The sequence below is a fragment of the Ambystoma mexicanum genome, chromosome 10 (assembly GCF_040938575.1).
Source record: "Ambystoma mexicanum isolate Mex_15411 chromosome 10, UKY_AmexF1_1, whole genome shotgun sequence".
Classification (NCBI taxonomy): Eukaryota; Metazoa; Chordata; class Amphibia; order Caudata; family Ambystomatidae; genus Ambystoma; species Ambystoma mexicanum.
The window spans coordinates 20,432,001-20,455,142 of record NC_090932.1 but is presented as its reverse complement, the minus strand read 5'-3'; the positions used below and the strand labels follow the sequence as shown (position 1 = coordinate 20,455,142).

The window sequence follows — 23,142 nt, the reverse complement described above, 5'->3', positions numbered from 1 at the left end:
ACTAAAAGATGCCTACTAGCCTACCCTGCATATCCTGAACTGTATACTCACTGCCCTGCCATTGATTGTTCGCATTCAGCACCCAGCTGCTCCGCCACTTGTCAGCTACACTCAGTACCTAGTCGCACCACCCCTGTGGTTGTGGCACCCAGCACCTATGATGCACTCAGCATACATCTGCCTTGCCATCTGATTACCACTCCTCACCCACTCCCTACTGAATGTACCTACCAGGCATTTTCTCAGCTCTGCTGAGAGTAATTGTCCACGTCATCCACTCATCCGGCTACCATAGCCTCTCCTCTAGCCCTGTCTCCATAGGCACCATTCCACCCTCTATTATGCCCTATGCCTACCTTTTACCACAGGCACCTACACCCATCTTACCCCACCGCTCCACGCCATGTATTCCATCCGCTAGAAATGCCAGATTACGTGCCAGACTACCTAAACTGTATGAGCCACGTGCCAGGGATTCCAGCCAGTCTAAAATGACTACCTGGACCCCACCTACGCACATGGGCATTCCTACCATTCGTCCCATGGACAGACCCAAGCACAACCCAACTAATACTTTAACCAAGCATAAGAATCTCATTACACCCTACCTACCCGTGCTAAAAATATTGCCCTACCCATAAGAGGCGCCTTAATTAACGCGCGATCCGTAGTAGCCCATGCTACAGATATAGCAGACCTCATTCTAGCAGAGAAACTAGACCTTCTAGCCATCACCGAATCATGGCTCATTCAGCCGCTGGCCCAGCTCTCTCGCTAGCTATCCCTGACGACTACACCATCCTCCGAGCGGACAGAACTGAATCCAGAGGAGAAGGCCTCGCCATAAATACCAAAACACACCTCAACATTAGATTTGACACCACAAACAACTTCCCATCTTGCGAATCACTCACAGCCAAGCTACCTACTGCCAATTCCCAAACTATCACAATGCATTTGTTCTACAGACCTCCTGGACCTTTAGGCTCCTTCGAGGAAGACCTCACCACCATCCTCTCCAACAACCTAAAAAATACCTCCCAGACCCTCATCCTAGGAGACTTTAACTTAGTTCTCAAGGACCCCAAAGACCTCCAGGCTACCCTCATTAACAACACCCTGTCTGAATTAGGCTTTACCCAAAGAGTGTCCAGCCCTACCCACAACAAAGGGAGAACCCTTGACTGGGTAGCAGACCATAACTGTGAGGCCTCCATCACCGCCAACTCCCCTCAACCATGGAATGACCACCATCTACTCACCTTCACCCTCGAAGCCTCAAGCCCCATCACCAATAGCCTACTAGCCACAGCTGTCCCTACGAGAAACAAGAAAAACATTACAGTAGAAAAACGTATCCCCCTAATTCTTCCGACTTTTAACCAACTTCCAGTGACCTCCAATCCTCATCACCTCGTAGAAGGTTACAACAAAATCATGCACTCAGCTTTAGACATTATTGCACCGCTAAAACTGAGAAAATGCAAACCGTAAAAAAACACTTGGTTCTCTACCCACTTAGAAGCTCTCAGATTAGAGAAATGTAAAAAGGAACAAGCCTGGAGACAATCACCCACAGACAATAACAAGCTGATCCTCTATAAAATAGCCTCCACATACAAAAAAGAAATCATAATCACTAAACAACACTCATATAACCAGCAAATATCACAAGCCAAATCTAGCACCAAAGAATTGTTCACTATTATCAAAGAATTGGAAACGCCTGTCTCAATCCCAGACACTTGTGTGAAAGACAAACAATAGTGCACTGGTGTCCAAAATGTCCTATCCAACAAAGTAGCGGGCCTACAAATCAAAATCAACAACAAGAAAGAATCCCTAACCAACCATACCAACTCCACGAACACTCCCCTACCGCCCACACCCCTGAGCCCCACCCCCAACCCACTCACCCGTTTCAGCTTTTACAAAGTCTCCACATTAGAAGTGGAAAAAATCATCCTCGGCCTCAAACCGTCAAATTGCCAGGGCGAGCCTTGCCCGTCACAAATCATTAAGGATACGGCAAGAGACCTCTCACCATTCATTACCAAACTCATTAACGCCTCCTTCTCTTCAGGTATCATCCCCAACAATCTTAAAGAACCTTGGGTTCTCCCTCTACTCAAAAAACCCTCCCTAAACCCTTCTATAGCCACTAACTACAGAACCATTACCACGGTCCCCTTCCTGCTCAATATATTAGATAAGATAGCCTATCTACAAATACAAAAATACCTCAAACTAAACCATCTTCTGGGAATCCGGCAATCAGGCTTTAGACCCCAACATGGGACAGAAACTGCCCTCATCGATCTTAAGGCTCAAATTGACACCCTGAGAGATAATGGAAAAACTGCTTAACTGCTCCTTCTTGACCTTTCTGCAGCATTTGATTTAGTAGATCATAAAATACTATGCAACCACCTGGACTCGATAGCCCATTTCTCTCAAGAAGCCATCAGCTGGATTGAGTCGTTCCTGAGTAACAAATCCATGTGTGTCTTCTTCACCTCAGCATCCCCTGACCCCATTCCCATCACCTGTGGGGTCCCCCAGGGATCTTGTGTCTCTCCCACACTGTACAACGTGTTTACTAAGGCCCTGTTTGATGATCTAGACGGTCTGGGTATCACATACACTAAGTATGCCGATGATACCCAGATACTCCCCGTTGACGCGAGATTACAACCTGGATTTGGCCTTGGTAAACAGGGTGTACCTCATCATCCAGACATGGATGTCCTCCCACAGACTATGCCTGAATGATGACAAGACTGAACTCATCATCCTCGGATCCACCCCAAATTTAAACAAACTGGATCACAATTACACTAGCTTCATCATAGACGGCAACTCTATCAAGGTAGCCAAGGAAGTGAAAACCCTAGGAATCTACCTAGACTCCTTCCTCTCCTTCCACAAACAGGTCTGCTCTATGGCTTCCTCTGCAGCCCACACATGTAAGCTAATAAGAGCAGCCAAACCCTTCCTATCCACTCAGAGCTGCATTACCCTAACCAGAGCCCTTGTACTATCAAAACTGGACTATTGTAACGCCCTCTACGTAGGAGACAATAAAATTGTTATCAATAAAATCCAGACTCTGCAAAACAATGCTCTTAGAGCAGCCCTTTGTATACCCAAGAGAGAACACATTTCCAACTTTAGGAGAGACCACAATTGGCTCACTACCACTGACAAAATCATGCTCAAAGTAGCCTCCTTAACACATAAATGCCTCAATAACACAGCCCCCCGATATTTAGCCGACAGAATAAAAAGATACACTCCTAATAGACCCACCTGAACTCATAATGCAAATTTGCTCACAGTTCCCAGGTTCAAACGAACCAAAACGGATTGGCAACAGCTTCCAGGTGAAAGCAGCCCAACATTGGAATTCCTTGCCACCCTCCTTAAGGATACCTCAAACCTAACCTCACTTTAGACTTAACTACATTCAGTGGATAAAGAACAATGACCAATAACTCACCCTGCCTTTGTAAATTATGTAAATATGTATACTTGTAAAACTGTTCTTCACTACATTTACTGCAACTGCCTGAACCCATGTACTCTCTGTAAATTACTGTACAGCACTGTAACCAAGCTGAGAATAACCTTACTGCTCCTGCGCCATCATACCCTCGGGCCTGGTGTGCATTATAAATGAATAAACAAACAAACAAACAAACCTTGTAAACGAACACAGAGGACAGACAGTTTCACATAGAAAAGAGATGCACTCTGGATACTGAAAGGAGGGTAGTTGGTAAAGTAATTATTCTTACTGTTCAAGGTTATTTGGTTTCTGCACCAAGGGGGCAAAGGGTAGTAACCGTCTCTAGGGGCCTTCGGAGAAGGACCACGGGGGAAGAACCACAATGTACCTTGTGCTGAAGAAGTTCTTGGTGCTCAACAGCATTGAGGCGGTTCCAGGGTGCTTTGCAGCCCTTGAGACAGAGTTAGTGGCGTGAGACAGCTGCAGGTATCAGGCGGCAAGCAGTTTGGCAAGCGAGGCTGGATGGACGTCTGCAGGCTGTCCGGCACAGCGGCTCGGGGCCAAGAATTATTGTCTCTATGCTGGTTGGCGGATCTGGAATGCTGGTCGAGGCATCTCGGATGGCTCTGGCGACTGCGGCGTGACAACAGTCAGCGGTGCGGCCAGATGCGGTTTGTGGATTCAACTGTCTCGAAAAATGTCCTTCAGTGATGGGCGCTGGATGATGGCTGTGTGGCACTCCTCCTAGCTTCTTCGCAGGGCTTGTGTCCTTTCAAGGCGGACGGCCCAAAACTCAGGCGAGTGATTGCAGGCAACAGTGTTGTCCTTTGTCCAGAGACTCTCTGGCACTTCCCACCTAGGAAGTTTGCTGGTAGAACCTAGCAGGGCATGCTCTGTGCTGGCTGGGTACCGGTTCTGGAGCTGCTGGACAGGTCCTCTGAGTCCGGTATCTCCCTCTGTTCCCTCGGAGATGTTCTGGGGAGGCATCTTGCTTCCCTCTTGGAACTCCTGGCCTTCCTTCACTGGCGGAAGATGTAAGGTAGACTGTACCTTCAGCTCAGGTCTAAATGAGTCCTTCTTACTCCTTTCGAAGTCTTCAGATGATCTTCTAAGTGAGCGGTTCAGCCCTCTTTTAAAGCCAAATGGGCCCCGGTGATTGGTGCAGGCTAAGCCCACCTTAATGAACCAATCCTGGGTCCCCACCAACAATCTTCTGTTATGCATGAGGCCAGGACCTGAGTGCTCTGCAACAGGACAGACAAGGGGTGACAACATATACCTAAGTCCCATCCATTTCTCTGTCTGTTTTAGATCAAAGTGTGTCTCTGGTTAACTAAGCCCTCCCCCAAACCACATACTTCTCCCCTCTGAAAGGGGTCTGCTCTGCAGGGACACCTGCGGTAACTGCTGGACCCAGACAGGCCATTCACTACCTTTCATACAGAGAGGTGGGAAGTGGCTTCAAGTTGACACATTGCATACCAAAGGGGTGTTAGTCCCGCCTTCCTGTTGTCTCTTCGGCAACCAAGGCCACTCAGCAGGCTTGCTTCAATTATCTCGTTAGTACACACTGCCACTAGCCGGATGACAAAAGGAATGCAGATCCATGGAGCCTTTGATATTTAAATTAGGCTATCCATGCTGGAAGAAGGTGTACCTTCCCCCTCTTTGAGATGCTTTGATGTACCCAAGGCTGTCACATTCCAGCTGAATATGACAGGGGAAGACAGCGCCTGTAGGCTGTGTCTTCCTGGAGTACATATGACTATGCGTTTTGTCGGGAAGCAGATGAAATGTACGCGGAATGGCCTCGAACATTTCTCGGAGGTTGGTCTCCCATCATTCATTTTCATTATTTAAAAATCAAAAGCCCAGGCGAGCGCACTCTCCCTGTGTTGACGGTCGAATTCCTCACAGGGTGGGACGGGTTGTTGTGGGATTTTTCACTCTACCAGAACGATATAGTTAGGATATAGCTCTGTAGATGGTTTTGCAAGACAATAAAGCTGTCTCTCTCTTTGCTTTACCCGGAAATGATTGCGTGAACTCGGTTTATCTGACAGGTCATTGCTGTGGCGGTACCAGTGGGCTCTCTTTATTAAACCAATTTGTCTGGCATGTGTGTGTGTATGCCCATCCACACATTGAACTGAGGCAGGAAGTTGTGTCATTGTAGAGGAGCTGACAGGTGCCATGTCAGATCATATTTCCGGGACTGGAAGCCAGGAGAGCTAAAGACTGGGAAAGCCATGTTGAATGCAAGCAGCTCTCTGCCACAATCATATTGCTTAGCACAGATGCTGGATTGAAGGCTTACAAAGGACTTGCCATCTAGGAGGAAATGTAATTGATTCTAGATGGGGTATTTAATCCACCTCCGAAACGCATATGAGACTCTCGAGCACACAGCAGTGGTGGTGGTGCAATTTATACTAGGCCGGGACTTGTTCTTTTTTCGAAGGTTATATATTGAAGACTCTTAGAAGTGGCAGCACGTGAGGCAGAAAGACAAGCAATGCAACATGGAGTAAAGCCAACATTTGCAGGCGTTTAATGTAGGTGCTGACTGGGCACAGGTAACACACTGCATGCACACTGCGTGGACACTGTCTGCACATCGGTCCTTCCACACCATAAGCTTGTGTCCTCTGTATCAGCACACCCAGTTTATTGTCGCTTGTGTTATGCACACAGTACAGGCTCCTCACCTCTTTGAAGAGCAGCTTCCAAATGGGGGTGATCTCCACCTCGATGGCGTTGGGCGCGTAGATCAGTTGTCTGCAAAGAGGGATTCCTCGGTTACTGGTAAACACGCACTGAACACTTTGAGTATACGTTTATTTCTGTATTAAAGATATCTATTGAAAGAAAAATGAAAACGTAGCAGCGCAAGGGAGCAGGGTTTACGTGTGTGTGTGAGTGTGCGTGTGCGTGTGTGTGTGTGTGTGTGTGTGTCAGTGTTTAAAGGGGCAACAGGCAAAAGCTTACAGAAACCTACACACAGAATTAAGTGCCTTATTTCTTATAACATCATAGAATGCAATTAAATTGCGTGTAATCCATCAGTTTATAGGCAGGTTAACAAACTAAACATAAAGGCCCTCATTACAACCCAGGCGTTAAGGGGTTAACGGCGCCGTAAAAGGTGGCAGCGCCGTTAAACCCTTAACGCCTGATTACGAGGTCCCTTTGCGAGTGGCACTTTAACGCCTGCTATTAGCAGGCGTTAAAAAACCAACCCGCAAAGGGACCTAGGAGCTAATTACGGCACCGTAATTTACGGTGCCGTAATTAGCACCTTCCCCAGTCCCATTGGGGGTCATTCCGAGTCTGTAGGTACAAACCATGCCGGTATTGATTTACCGGCATGGTTTTCCGCTCCATGCCATTCCGACCCCTCAGACCGTAAATTCCGGCACCGTAAACTACAATGCCGTAATTTACAGTCTTGGGTCGCGCGCGCGCACCACCATGGTGAAATTAACGCCATGGCGTAAACCGGAGCTGATTCCAAGGAAGGACCACACGTAAATTACGTCCTCCTCAAGGCCGTAAAGTACCTTACCGCCATGGAGTACATACAGGCATCTCAGAGAAGGAGTAAAGAACCCTGAGCAGTGGGACCCAGAGCCACAGGTGCACACATGCAACACAGACGGAGGCCAGGAGTCTGGCATAGTAGAAAAGGAACACACCCACACACCACCACCCTCCCACACCAAGATGACACCAATTGAACAATCAAGTCCACAACCACACAAACCCCTGCAACAACACCAGGCCCCCCCACTGAGGAGACACAGGGGTAGAAGGAGGGGGGAGACAGGCCCTGCATGCAGCACCAGTGCATCCTCCGTTACCACCCCTGCAGCCCCCATGCACACGTAGCATGACTTGATGCTCTAGGAGAAGGCCTACCAGACAGACACCCCTGACCACCTAGACTGTGACACCGTCACCACCATATTGCGGCACAGACACAAGACAAGCAAGCACCATACAAATGTACAGTGTCAACCCGGCACAAGTGATGGTGTTGCCTGTGCCCCACACCCATGCCAAAGGCACCCACCAGCACACAGTGGCATGTCACAACCGTTCATTATGCGGCCACATATCCAAGTGCCCTTACACCCCCCCAAACACATCCTCAAACACACAAGGGTCCACCGATCCCCAACATGGACCACCCATGAGACACACAACAGTAAAGCTGGACCAAAAGCAAATGGAGGCATGCCAAATGACAATGGTGCCCCTGACAGCACCCACTGGTCGTATGTGGACCAGCTTGGCATGCACGTTGCGGACATCAACTGCAAACAATACCACTCCCCCTACGTGCAGATGGAATGCAACACTACCAAGAACCTCACACATGGGTGGGCCCGACACCAAACAACTACACATGACTCAAAGGGCCTGCTGAAATGACATGATATGATATGATATGGCATTTGGAACGCGCCCATACACAAGTGTCTCAAGGCGCAACGAGGCAGGGAGGGGGGAACAAGGGGAAGACAGACAACGATCCCACTAGGCCAGGTGTCACACAGACCGCGCAAGTGCAGGGGTAGTGAGAAGGGAAAAAGTGCAAGTGCAAGGGGACAGGGGAAGTGCAGTACAAAGTAAGTCGAATATCCAATAATAAATTAATAGGGCCAGCTGGTGGCAAGGTAAGTGCAGACAAGTGCTGGGAAGGGGAGGCTGTAGGGATAGAGAGACAATCCCGCAGTGCAGGGGTTGCCAGGGAGGCAGTGCAAGTGGAGAGTGGCTGGGGCCAGGACCGAGGTCGGCGAGAGTGGCCCAGATCCAGATCCTGTGCAGTTTCAGTGAAGAATTCAGCAGGGGAGAGGGAGAGAGAAAGCAGAAGCAAAGAGGAAGGTCATGAGGTGCTTCCGGAACCAGAGATGGTTCTCCTCAAATATCAGGGATGCAGGAAGGCTGTTCCAGAGGGAGGCCCCTGCCGCGGAGAGAGATCTACCCCCAGCTCGTTGCTCTGAGAAGCGGCTGACCCTGAGTGAGTCGGAGACGGATGAGCAAAGGTCTTGGGAAGGAAGACATTCAGGAAGAGAGAGTAGAAGGTATTCATGCCCCAGGCCCCAGAAGGCCTTGTGGACAATGCATAGTGTTTTGAACTTAAGGGAAGGAGGGAGTGGGTGTGCCGATGAGGAGAATCTCAGTCTTACTAGCATTAAGGCAGTGTTCATTGGCTGCACACCATTCCTGGATATCAGACAGACAGTCAGAGATGAGGGAAGGAGAGGAGGACGCCGAGGGTAGGCTGAAAATTCGCCGGGTATCGTCCGCATAGCGCTGAAAGTTTGGGCAGAGGGTGGCAATGTGGTGGCCAAGGAGTGCCAAATACTGGTTGAACAGCCAGGGAGGGAGATTAGATCCCTGGGGAACACCACAGGTGGAGGAAAAGATGTCAGAGAGGAGGGCCCCAAGTTGGACCTGGGAGGGTCGATTGAAAAGGAAAGAGGTCAGCACGCTACCGCGCCACATGGCCCAACATGCAGGATGACCTGTCTGGCTGGCTGTTGAGTCGTCTGACTGTGTCATGCAAGTGCACTGGTGCCACAGGGTGGGTGCCTGCATGAACCAACTGCGTAGAAACGATGGAGCCATTGTACGTTGTTCACCCTGACAACAAACCTGCCAAAGAACCAGGACAACGGCACATATGAACATATTTTCACTTTGCCAGAATAAGGCACCCACATCACACTACATCTACACCAACTGACAAGGGATAGGCACACTACACCAGCACCACTCATTGGCGGACACCACAACCGCAAGTGCATATCCGAGGGCACACTGCACATTCACATTGTGGCATCCCCCAGCCTGGCACCACATTGGAGACCCACCCCTGGAAGTGGAATTCATGGAGGACAGCAGGGGTACGATATCACGTCACCGGCATGGCACCCCCATAGGAGTGTTGGGAATCACCATAGAATGGATCAGAGCTGGATGATGGACATGATCCACAGCCAAATGAGAATGTACACAGTACACAGCAGCAGAATGATCCGACATCAGAACAGCAGCATGCGACAAAGGAACATGTACCCCAAGATGTCCACACCACCGCTCATGGACCATCATGTAGACACGACACCCCACAGCATTACATTGCATCGGACACATATTTGTGTCCCTGATCGTGCCGAATATATCTATGTACATGTACATATGGCCATCATCGAAAGCCTGCCATGACAGCCAAGTACTGTTCACCACCATGACAGTCCACACACCCACCTCATTTTGCGACACATGCAGCTGTTGGTGGATGTACCCTAACAGCAAGCCACATGACCCCTGTCATGAACCCCCTGAACAGACCCATGGGGCAACCAGACTATGGCCATACCCGTGCATGTGTGTAGATGCAGCAGTCACCAGGTTTACGTGATGCACATATGTGCCCGCGAACCAGGACTGGTGGCTGACCCCTCCACTGATATCTGGTGTCGAATGGGCCCATGCCATATGTTCAGATGGACAAAAAGTGCAATGAAGAATGTCCACAACGGTTCAACTTTGCAACACCAATTGTGTATTGAGATAACAAGAAATGAAAAAACAGTGCTTACATCAGCAAATGCCCATGCCCCCTCCCCTCTCCCCCCAACTCCAGAACACAACATCACCCCCCTCCCCCCAACCCCAGAACACAACATCACCCCCCTCCCCCCAACTCCAGAACACAACACCACCCCCCTTCCCCACAACTCCAGAACACAACACCACCCCCCTCCCCCCAACTCCAGAACACAACACCACCCCCTCCCCCCAACTCCAGAACACAACACCACCCCCCTCTCCCCTCCCCCCAACTCCCGAGCAGTCGTCCCATGTAGGATCTGGGGACCACATGTGGCAGGAATGGCTAATGTCCCTTGGAACCCTTGTCTGGGGGAGGCAAATCCCTTTTGCGCAAGGAACGCCGGAGGCGTCTCTCCGGGCTGCCTTGCGTGGCCTCACTTGTCTCGGACGTGCCCTCCTGCTGTGGCTCCGTATTTTGACTCCCTGCCTCAAGGGCATTAGCAATGTGGTTGAGGACATGGCATAGCCGGGTTGTATTGTCCGTCAGGGAGTCGCACAATCTGGTGGTGCAGTTGTTGAGGGACTGGCGCATTTGATCGAGTTCCTCATGCAGTCCAGCCCTGGTCTGGCGATTATCCTCAATATAGTTCTCTATGAGATCGCTCAATTGCTGAACTCTGAACTGGTCAGGGGATGGGGGGGCCATCGGATGATCTACTTGCACCAGCATGCTGTGCAGGGGGTTGTATGGGTGGACTGGGGGGAACGACGTCACACCCCAGCGGGTCAAGTTCAAGGCTGTGCACTGGTGATGGTGCACCCCGGAGTCACTGCATGACGCCAGTGTCACGAGGCATGGCTCCAGCATTTGCATGCTCTCCTGGTCATCCTCCGACATGGGCCCCTGGATGGGTGGCGGGCTTGGCTCCCACTCATCTGGTGCGGTAGCGGCAGCCTCCCCTGAAATGCTGGATTGTGCTGAGGTAGGGGTTTGCTCAGCTGCTGCCGCGGATGTTGTGTTGTTTGCTGGTCTGCCAGCTTCAAGTGGCCTTTCCGTAGGCTGAGGGGTGGTTTTCTTGGCTGCTGGCTTCGGCCTGGCCCTGCCAGTACCCGCGGAGGTGCTTGGCCGGCTTCCTTGGGGCTCTGTGCTGTCATGGTCTGTGCCTGTGGGGGTAGGAGAGAGGGACAACATTAGTGTATGTGCTATGTCCTATTTGCATACATGGTTGCATGGACATTTCAGACATTCACGGGTTGTTCAGTTTGGGGGGTAGCTATGGCAGTGGTACATGTGCATGGTGATGACATATACACATGTTTGGGAGTGATTCGTTGTGCCCTGTTCATGTACATTTCGGCAGGTACTATGCCTACCACGCTGGACGGTGAGCATGATGGGCTGTGCAAGTCAGTGCAGTATGGTTGATGTGCGTTATGTACTCACACTTGGGCCAGCATTAGGCGGCACTTGCCTCAGCATTTGTTGGATGGGGGAATGCGTTGGATGGGGGGAGGGCAACACGAGAGGGTGCCTTCGATGGCCCCTGGGTCAGTTTACATGATGCAATGGACATTGCCAGTGTGCACTGTCAACACTCACCTCCTTCTGCAGACGTCGTTCCGCCGCACTCCATGTTCCCCACGCCCTCTATGGATTCCGTGCCAATGAGCTGCGCGCAGGTCTCCTCCCACGGCTCTAGTTGGACCTGTGTACTTGGCCCACCTCCCGTCTGCAGGGCCTGGCTGCGGTTGCTGGAGAGGAGGCCCCGCACCCGCACCCGCAGGTCGTCCCACCGCTTGCGGCAGTCCCTTGGGGTGCGGGGGGTGCTTCCAACAGCGCTCACCCTCTGTGCCAGTTCCGCCCAGATGGTCTTCTTGCGGAGGGTTGATTCCTTGCGCATGTCGCCGCTGAAGACTACATCAGCATGCTCTGCCAGGTAGTCTACCATGACCTGCAGTTCATCGGTGGAGAATTTCACCTTGCGGACGCGATCCGCCGCCCTTTTTGGTGCTTTCGGCATGTCCTGCGGTGCCTGGTCTGGTTCACGACTTTACTTTCCTCACAGGGCTGCTGGCAGCTGCGGATGGCAATGGACTGTGTTTTTAAAGATGGCCGCCGCTCTCCTTCCCGTTCCTGTGCGATGTCGTAATTTCCGGATCCGTTTTTTGGCGGAGACCGTAATTTACGGTTTCTGTAAATTACGGTCACCGTAATTTACGGTCACCGTTATGCATTGTCGCTATTGCTTACAGGGCGGTGTAGTACTTTACGTGTCGGTTGCATGCCGGTAGGGGTTTTTCGGGGGGTTTTGCGGCAGGCCGCGCGGTCCTTTTCCGGCATGGCTGAAAGCGCGTGTCCGTGAGCTCGGAATGGGCCGTAATTTTCGGACTTCAACCAGCACGGTGTCGTACTTTACGCCATGCCGGAAAATACAGATACTTACCGGCATGACTCGGAATGAGGCCCATTGAGCCCTATGGGGCAAACATGGGAATGAGGAAGGGCCATGGCGGCATGGGGAATTACCGCCCCGCCAACCTCGGAATGGGGTCGGTAATTCCCCATTCCGCCATGGCGGAGTCGGTAAGTTACCGGCATGGACCATGGTGCTATTAGCACCATGGTCCAACGCCTGGGTCGTAATGAGGGACAAAGTGTTACAAACCAATCATCTTAAATCATATTAGTAATGTAGCAGGCGCCTTCGAGTTCGGAAACCATGCGCTGCGGCACCTTATTAAGGCACATGTAGATCACCTTGTGCGTGCCAATGCATTCGTTGTTTGGGAAACCGTCAGGGGCAGACTGCCTTATCATCCATTCTGCGCCCGGCAGATTACAATTTGGACTTGGGATGGCCTGGGGCCGGTTTTACAAACCACCCTGGGGCCGGTTTGGAATATAACATTATTTTTGTGATTAAGTAACTTAAGTTACTTTAGGCAACGTAACATTACTTATTGATCTGAGTTGCTTGCTGCCGCACAGCGGATGGGATGCAGCAGGCATTCATCAAAGAAAGTTAACACTTATTAAGTGTTAACTTTCTTTGATGAATGCACACAATAGCTGAGGCCGTGCTGGGCAGTGTGTGTCCCCAGCCATCTGCTGGCGTGGCACCAGGAGGCAGTTGCACTTTGATTAAACAAAAAGTTGTAACAAATTGTCCTGGAGGTTGGGAGGGAGTGAACTGAGAGCTCGCCTCCTGCTGTGGGCGGTTCCTTTCCTGTGCTGTGTGCACGTTTGTTTTGGGGGAGGGCGGTGGGCAGGGCAGCCTGCTTATAGTAGAGTCCTCCTCGCTCTGAGCCTCAGGGCAGGCCAAGGGGCTGCTGTTGCTAAGTGGCGTGGGATGGCTTGGCAGCCAATCGCATGAGCGGGCTGCATGCGCATCGTGTGTTGTGCTACCGGGTCTGGGTGTGGTCGGTCATTCAGCATGACGCCCCACACACATTTGGGAGCAAGGAAGGAACTGTTAACATGGAGCAGCAGCCTGCAGGCCTCTGGCTCTCTTGCTGTGGCAAGGCAAGGCAAAGCACAGCAAGGCCTCTATTTGGAGCTACCTGCGCCCAGCCCAATCCAGCCCTGCAGCCCAGCCAAGATGGACAGCAGAAGACATTATTTGTGCATGCATGTGGACCGACGTGATCACACAAAGTAAATAAAGATAAAAACATAAAATGAAGGGGCTGGTGCCCACCAGGTCCTCTACCCTTTATAGCATTTTTATCTCTGGAGGAAGGACTGGACTGGGCTTGTAGACCATCTGCAAGTCCAGTCCTCGAGGCAGATCCATTCCATGGAGAGACCCCTGCTGTAAAGCGACTTAAAGTATCTAGTGATTGCCCTGAAGCTTCCGCTGCCTGAAACCTCCTTAAAACGAACAGAAATGACCCAGCTACTCGGACAGATGTGCTGAGGGTCACAGGGAGAAAGAAAGTAGAGCACCCAACCATGCCCTAGACCCGTTGTAGCATTGCTGCCTTCAGAAGTCACTGTAGGGTGCCGCTAAGAGGACACCGTTCATTTAGCAGTTTTGCGATGTACTTTTGTTCTCTTGTTACTGGTATTCCTAGTGCTACCGGTAAATCTAAAAATATATGTATTTGTTCAAAATGCGCCTTTATTAAGTTAACTGAATAAACAAGAAAATAAATCCCAGCACCTGATAGCAGAGCGTGTATGACCGAAATAACATACTCAGCGGGCAAATTGCCCAATGTACACATACTTCAATGGAACATGACATCATGAAAACAGCCTTTTTAACAGAGTGAAATGTCCCATTAGCAATCTATACATGTTACAAAATATGCGCACTAAGACCTAATTTCCTTATTTTTTATAACATTTCTAACAGTGAATACGCTAAAGTGTACGCATGGCAGCGTTCAATTATTTGTTTGATCTAATACATCTGGTACACTGTCTGTTCCATTCTAAATAGTTCAAGAAATCATTTTTTCAAAACAATTAAGTTCCATTGTGCGGCTGGTGCTGTCCATTTCTGTAACTCTCACTCGGTATGATTTTGCAGTACATGGAAGCGCGTGTAAACTGACTACTTGCCTCCACAAAACAGTGCATTTTATGTTAATTTGAATCAGCCGAGACCAGTTCTCCGACCGCAGAGATGTTTTGGAGGGCCACGCCCGCCCTGTGCTGAGATCAATTCGAGACGCACACACATACACTGCATATACATACTGTGATGCTGGAAGTGCATCAGAGGAACAGGGCCTCTGAATCCCTGTCCTTTATTGCTTTTTATCATGTGTTCTGACTTGTTTTCCACGCATGAGTTCATGTGGGGCTCCTGGCGGTGCGGCTCTTCCTGTATTTGGTTTGGTGAACAGACCCTTGGGGTACCCTTATGGCACCCATGGGTATGAGTACGACCCTGTACACCTAGTGTATGTTTTTTGGCACCTGTGTGTGTCCCACAGAGCAGGGTACAGGCTGGTGGCAGCTCAGTGTTGAACTGACAGGTGCATTGAGTGTCCACAATTTTGGGATGCCCAGGCCCTGTCATTGGAATCAGTGGATTCCTGATAGGAAACAAGATGGCCCCTGTGGCCTCTTGCTTTATATCACCTTTTAACTTCTTTTACCGAAGTCCCGGGAAGCCCCGACTCTGTCCCTTCCCCCTGACTGGCTGTTGGGTGGAAGTTCCATATATGGTAGTGTGGGGAAGTGCTGACCAGATTGGCTGGAGCCTTCCCAACGGCCGTATGTTGTGGGTACGCCCGTGGGGTGGGACCTGGGTGAATGGAGTGTGTGACGAATACGCATTCTGTGTTATGGGTGTCTAGTGTCTGGTGTTTATATTAACTGGAGGGGCAGCCCATATGGCGGAATCTAAGGCTGAGGTATACACTATATCACAAATAGGGGGTAGCCGCCAAACAAAAGTTCAGTCATACTAATTGTTTTATATGACATTGTTTGAAGAAAAATAATTGTGGTGTTTGAAAGAATCACCACTGGTCCATACTTCTAACAAAGTCTGAAGCATCCCATAGGGTAGAAACTACAGGCACATTAGTTTGTACATGTGAATACAGTGTTGACAATGAGGTCATTTAGGTATGCAAATTTAATACAGCAATGTTATGGTAAAAAGGCCAACAACAAGCAAGGTAGGGCATCTTAATCCCCGTGAAAACAGGCAGAAAACATTGGAAGCATAAATCTTAAATGTGTTCTGCAACAGTGTTTTTACATAATTTTAAATGATTCAATTATTCATATGTAGTTGTACTTCATCAAAACACAGTCGTAAAGTGAAGGGTATGCAAAGAGAAACAACATAAAGGATGCATCCGTTAGCAACAACTTAGTACGGTAAAACATAGGGCTAGACTGCAGTGAAGCATGAGCACGTCTAGTGAGAACTAATTAGTAGTGTAAAACACGAATGTGAAGAAAAGGATGCTTGCCCTTGCAAAGTCAAGACAAGTCCTGTCCATTCCAACATTAGTCTATTAGCTGTAGGTGACCAACCCTTGTGTTTTGATGAAGTACAACTACATATGAATAATTTAAAATGATGTAAAAACACTGTTGCAGAACACATTTAAGATTCATGCTTCCAATGTTTTCTGTCAGTTGTCACAGGTATTAAGATGCCCTACCTTGATTGTTGTTGCCCTTTTTACCATAAAATTGCTGTATTACATGTGCATACTAATGTGCCTGTAGTTTCTACCCTATGGGATGCTTCAGACTTTGTTAGAAGTATGGACCAGTGGTGATTCTTAAAAACACCACAATTACTTTTCTTCAAATAATGTCATATAAAAGAATTAGTATGACTGAACTTTTGTTTGGCGAGTAGTATCTGGTGTTTGATACAATGACTGAGACAGCCCTGCCCGAAACCGGTATGAATGCAGTGTGTCGTGCTGAATGGCAGACTACTTGTCCAAATACACATTGTGTGTTGTGAATGTATGGATGGAGAAGAATGGCCTGAACGCACCGTTCGCCTGATTGGCTGACTCTGACTGCCTGAATGACCTCCTGAGCGATTGGTTGCCTTAGTGTGACACAGCAGAGTGAATGGGAGATCAACTAGTATATCTGGGGGCCTCTCGCTGCTAGAAATCATTCAGAAGCCGAAGTTGATACTTGATGCTTACCCTCGAAGCCTGGTAAGGAGACCTCTTCCCGAGCTACGAGGGACCATCGTACAACAGCTTATCTTTGCCAAAGCTCCCTGGTAGACAGACATACGAAATGCTGCCGACCGGAGAAGGGGACCGCCGAGGAGAACAAAGAAAAACACTGGACAGCCGTCTACTGTCGACGACCGCCGTCACCAACCAGAGCCGCCGTGCTCTTGTTTGCCTAAGAACATTTGATCCAAGGACGCCCTTGTTCATCATCGTCGACTGCTTTCTACCTGCCGGAGAAAGTCAAGGCTGTCGACGACCGAGGAGAATACGCCGGTGGGTTTCCCGCCACCCGAAGACCTGAGAGACACTGATGAAGCTATTGAAGCCAGCCGTGGTCAGTCCCGTTCGCCGACACCAGACGCCGATGACTCGACGCCCTTGCTGGGCCAAATTTCTTCACTGACTCTTTTCGGCAATAAACATCGTCGAGGTGCACCGCACGCCTCCCCTGTTGCAGGACGTTTTCGATCACTCGTCTACGAGCACCGCAAGGACCGAAGCTGCTGGCTCAACGACAATGTTCACCCTTTCTTCATCTCGGAAGTTCAACGACCCATGACTCCTACTTGAAAGGGAGTGCACTCAAGAAAGGCCTGTCGATTCCCCGACGAAGAATTCTACAACACAAGGTACATTTGGGGTGCAGAACTATAGAAGATGATAAGACTCTAGTAGACAATATATGGACTGGGCTAGTAGTGCACCTTCATTTACAGGTTGCCCAGGTGGGGGGATCCTCATACAGAACTGTGCCTGACGGCAGGGGCTCAGTATTCTGCCAATTGTCTAACCAACTTGTCTTCTTCCTAAGTCTATGGTTGATAATGTTTTGCTGTGTTGATTCATATGCTATTTGAACTGAGTACAGTTGATGCATTTTAATGGAATCAGAGTAATAGTGGTACCACCTAGAACTGTATATATTTACCATTTTAGAATTGTCAGAGCGCAAAGTGTATTATCGTGATAGTGTACATAACATTTAACTTTATTTATATAAAGATTGCATTTTAACTAATACAGTGTGTGGACATTCCTTTGCAGGAGCTTGGGGACCACACTGTACTTAAGAACCAGCCTGCACCACCTCTTGAGAAGCTAGGCCTTGATTGCTCTTCCATTGCTACCAACAATAGAGGGTTCCATGTCATTTCATCGCGGGATGTTTCTTCGTGGGGTTTTTACCGCAAATTTTTTATTGAAAAAACCCATTGAATTCTTTTTTTACATTTATTTTTGGGGGGTTCCCCCAACCCTCAATCCATTTCAGTTTATATCTATTACCAAAAACCCACATCCCATATATAGAATTTTTTAACCCCCCCAAAAAAGAATTAGATGGGTTTTTTTTAGATAAAAAATCCACTGTAAAAAAACCCTCAAAAAAATGTCCCGCGATGAAAGGACGTTGTACCCAATAGGGAATCTTGGCTGGGGTCCTCTGTGCCTCTCCTTTGCCATATAGAGAGCAGGAGTACAGACACCCCCCACCAGTTCGTTTCTTTACACATACAACCATTTTCTTTAATTCTAAACTTCCCTTTTACAAGAGGTGATCTTCTTTATGGCCGGTGCACGTCAGCAACACAGCACGCTCCACATGATGACTAATGTCTTGATATGTGCACAAAAAATAATGGCTTTATGTCATCAATCAAATGTTTTCAACAACACCTTCATGGACAACAACGAGTAGATGAGGCATTCCAGCAATTATTAATCTGCAGATGCATCAGGTCTGGTTCTCTGGGGAGAGTACCTTGTGGTTTGCCAGGGGTAGGTAGGCAGAATGGAGAATGATGATTCAATGTGTATGCTTTTGATGAAAAGATGAGTTGAATTAGTGCATGGAAATGCAGGGTCAAAGATTAGATCAGTGCAGTTTTTTCTCTCTGTTGAAACGTGGCTCGTTCAGTCAGCGCTGAGAACACTCCACACAGTTTTGGCCTAGCACAGCCAGTGTGATGCACCCTTCTTCCACCACTACTGCTGCAAGTGCCAGCTGTGTGCTGGAGGATCTGAGAGTTGATGGCAATGTGAACTTCTCAGGCATTGAGTCCCCGTCAATGGCCGCTCAGCATGTGAGTGTGCTTTACACGAAAATACCCCAGAAACTGCAGGCAGTTCACTGCAGATTTGCTCAATCCTTTGAACGAGACTGTAAATATGGAGCCAGAAAGTGCATTTATTTATTATCCTAATTATGTGAATTTCTTAAACTCAGAAGCATCATTGAGACACAAAGTTTACATATTTAATCTGCTGCTCTTATGTAGCAGCTATTTGTGTCACAGCAACAGAGCTTCACCGACCAAAAGCACCTGTTTAAAAAGAACACTCTTCAAGGTTCATGCATTGCCACCTGAATTCATTTATGCGCTACAGAGAGACCTGCCGATGGATGGATGAATGTATGGATGGACGGCATATGTTGGTGTATATATTAATGGGTCTATGGATGGGCAGAAGTGAGCTGGGCGAGCTGGAGGTATGTGACAAAGAATCTCCATATCGGAGTTCATTACACAACTTATTGTATTGCATGTCTTAAACCACTTAAAGTACAGTGCATTTACATAGAGTTTTGAGGTCCGCATTATCTTGCATTCTGGGACTTATAGTTTACTATTCAGGATGTGAAAATTAAAGCCACAATGATATTCTTGTGGCTTAACATGTTGCTATAAGGATGTACATGTTGTCATGTGGCTCGATTATGCCATTTCTGTTTTTTGTAAGTAAACTCTATAAAACATTACTGAAGGCTTTGAAATCCAAACTGTTTGTACCCAGTCAAACTTGAAAGGTATGTGATCAAATCTCAAGTGTGGCACTTTGATGTTCAGGTAAAGTTTGTGATCCTCTTAGTCCATTCCCGCCGCCCCCTCCACCAGCTATTCGGACATCCCACTCCCTCCTTTTTGGATGCAGGCAGAGTACCACTAGTTTCTTTTTTCCACTTCCACAACTGCACACATCACAATCCCTAGAACTGTACAACACATGCATTAGCCCACACCTTTTGATGCATAGTCTGTTCTTGTGGGGGGTGAATTGTCGGGTTGCCTTGGGTTACACTGTGACACCAATGGAGAGGGGTAGGTTCAGGCAGCGTGGGCCAGCCCATGTACTCACATCCAGAACATGGGGTGCATCTTTGATTCCTCTGTAATGGCGGGTGATGCCTGTGAGACACACAACCTAATTTGCCAGATTTCTGCAGCTGGTGTGTTCACCCACTGGAGTATCATACCGGTGCATGATATCAAACAAAATCTGTTCTTGCAGGAGCTATGCACTGCAAGTTCAGAGAGTTGCAGGATCGCCAGCGGTACCAGGTGGCACCAACCAAGTGGGGTAGATTTTGGCAGTGTGTGCCAGGTACTCAAGTCCAGCTTACAGGATGTGAGATGCCTCTGTACAGCAGGTCACACCTGATGCCTAATCACTGAGGCATTGGCCCTTGTTACGAGTATGCCATTAAATTTGGTGGAAATTCCACTGGACAGAATTACTGTTGCCGCTGTGGTGTCCGGGAGAATGACCACCATATCATCAGTGGACCGCTGCGCGCACCAACCATCCTCGGTAACAGTAATTCTGTCCAGTGGAATAACCACCAAAAACCCTTGTACAGCACCAATATCAAAAAATGTTGGCGGAATTACTGAATGGTAATTCCACCTGCGGAATTTGCATAGAGCTGAATATCATCATGCCACAAATGGGAAGAGCAGCAGCGGCCTTCTTTAAAAACTCAATCCACTCAAAATCACAATTTTGGAAGTGCCATCCGAACCTGAAACCTTGCAAAAAGATTTCAGGAGGCAAATCAAAAGGCAAGGTGCCTGAAATGACGCTTCTTCGAAAACCAAAATTCACAGAGGCAGAGCTCACTGTGGTTACTGAGCAGGTGGTGGCCCAGGGAGAACAGCTATGAGGGGCACAAAATAAGAAGACCAGTCACCAGTGGAAAAACGTAATATCGCACAAGATTCGGGATAAGGTGGTGGATGTGGGGACTGTGCCATGGGACTGCAAGGACCTCAGAAAGAGGTGGAATGACCTTAATGCCAGGGTCCGCAGCCTAGGATCCAACCACTGTAGGGAGACAGCAACCACGGGAGGAAGGACAGTGGAGCCCTTGCAACTCGCACCCTGAGAGGAGACGGTGAGCAGCATACTCTGCATCGTGGCCTGGATGGTGTTCGAGCAGCAAAGGTTGTAGCTGGCATCGAGGAAGACCCAGGTGAGTACATGAGTGGCCACATAGCCCATTTTCCACCAACCGCAATTGATGTCATCCTAAACACTTGCCATCACCCTGCAGAGCATGGGACAGGCTGTCAGCGACAGGCCTTACCTTTTCCGGACGCTAGCGACTGAAGCACATGAAGTAAAGCTTGTCCCTCTCCGAAGCCATTATGCATGGAGTGCCGATAAAACACTCGAAGAAGAGTGACCTTCAAGAAAGAAAACAAGGTAGGGAAAAAAAACCATGAGGAGGAAAATCCCTCCGCAACAGAAGAAGGTCCATAGATTGCAGGTCTCCGTCTGGAGCGAGGAACGCAACCAGGAGGAACACAAAGCCATAATCTGAGAAGGCCTTTCGCATGAATTTCCAAGAACCAGACTGTTGCCTAGGGATCTAGGCCCAATGAAGGACGCACACACGGAGAGATAGGAGGAACTTCTTTATTCTTCTACAACCAAGCAGGAACTGGCGCTGGCTGCGCACGTGCCCCATAACTCCCTTGCCCACTCTAAACTCCGCCTTTACAACGGAGGGGGCTCATGAGCATTAACCCCTTGAACCCCGGGTAACACTACCCCCGGACAATGTGTCCAAACATCAACTTGACACTCTGTGTCCAAACAATAACTCAGCACTCTTCAACAAGTCTCATCGGCTTCTTTATGAGTCGTCTCGGCCTCTCACCTCGAGTCCCAAGATCTGGCTCCTCTTCAGTCGCCCCACTCTGGCCCATGTCCCCGGGATCTCCTTCCGGGGGAAACCACTCATCATCCCTCTGCCTCCATGGTTCTGGTGAGAGTGCCCTCTGAGGTCCTTCTGTGTTTTCTCTTCTTGCATATTGCTTGAACTGCTGACAGTTTCTGGTGACGGTCCTATTCTGGTCTTCAGCCGTCACCATTGTACCTTTCACTGCAACGATCCTCATGGGGCTTGGAGCAAACCGCGAATCTGTCTTTCTATTCACCGGCTGTTGCACCAGAACTTCATCTCCTACCTGGAGCTCCGGCGGCACCGCTCCTCTCCGTGCATCGGTACGGAGCCTTGCATTTTCCTTTGCCGCCGCGTCTCTCTGGAGTAGATCATGGTCGGCCGGCTCTGCCTGCGCCGTACTTCTCGGGATGCGGGTTCGCACCTCATATCGGAACATGAGCTCGGCAGGCGTCTTATTTGTGACCTCATGGGGAGTGTTCCTGTAGTCTCTTAACAGGCGGCATAGCGCTTGGTGTGTATCGACTGCGTCAAGCCGTGCCCTCTGTAGGGTCTTCTTGATCGACGCCATGAAGCGCTCCGCCATTCCATTTGCCTGGGGGTGGCGTGGTGTGATCTTCATGTGCCTGAACCCCAGGTGCTCTGCCAGTGTTCCAAACTCGTGTCCACAGAATGGTGGTCCGTTGTCGGACTTGACCCACTTGGGGATCCCCCACTCACTGAAGACCTCTTCTATCGTCGCCGCCACTTGAGTGAACGCCGTGGAATTGACCACCTTGGCAATCGGGAACCTTGAGTGCTCATCTATGAAGAGTAAAATGTAGTCACCCGCTTCAGTCGGCCCGTAGAAGTCCATGGCTACTCGTTCCCATGGGTGATCAGGTATTTGAGTATGTTGGAGTGGGGGCGGACGTTCTGCAGGGGCTGTGCACTGACAGGCGTGGCAGTTCCTTACCCACTCGTCAACGGCCACATCCAGGAGGGGGAACCACACGTGGCACCTGAGCTGCTTCTTCGTGTTCTCGGCTCCTCTGTGACCTTCGTGCGCTATGCTGACCACCTCGCTCCTGAGTGTGGCGGGGATGACGATCCTGCATCCTCTGAGCAGGATATTATTGTCCTTCACCGCAAGTTCACCATGTACACGGGCTAGCCGTTCGATTTCTTGTTTGTTCACCCCCGGGTGAGCTAGGATGGCTCTGTGGTGATCTTTCCACTTGCTGGCCGTCGTGAGGCTAATCGCCAGGGCTGTCGTTGGGTCTGCTGCCGATGCGGCCGCTACCCTTTCAAGGGACAGCGCCGGAGGCAGCGCCTGGGCCGCCACGTACTGCACATACGCGACGTCGCCCTTCCGTGCAAGCGGGGCCCCTACGGGGTGTCGGGAGAGGTAGTCTGCGGGGTTGAGGTCGCCCCCCGGGCGGTGTACAATGTC

The 23,142-nt window shown here is 49.5% G+C and overlaps 1 protein-coding gene across 3 annotated transcripts in view; it reads right to left on the bottom strand.

The window, feature by feature from the left end:
* The window catches only part of LOC138491108 (probable cation-transporting ATPase 13A4), a 1,567,030-nt gene that overhangs the window by 1,119,932 nt on the left and 423,956 nt on the right, over nt 1-23,142 (bottom strand). For all 3 annotated transcript variants that reach the window (XM_069617430.1, XM_069617431.1, XM_069617432.1), the window contains exon 6: nt 6,217-6,286. In XM_069617430.1, the coding sequence (XP_069473531.1) occupies nt 6,217-6,286 (70 nt within the window). The remainder of the gene's footprint in view (nt 1-6,216; nt 6,287-23,142) is intronic.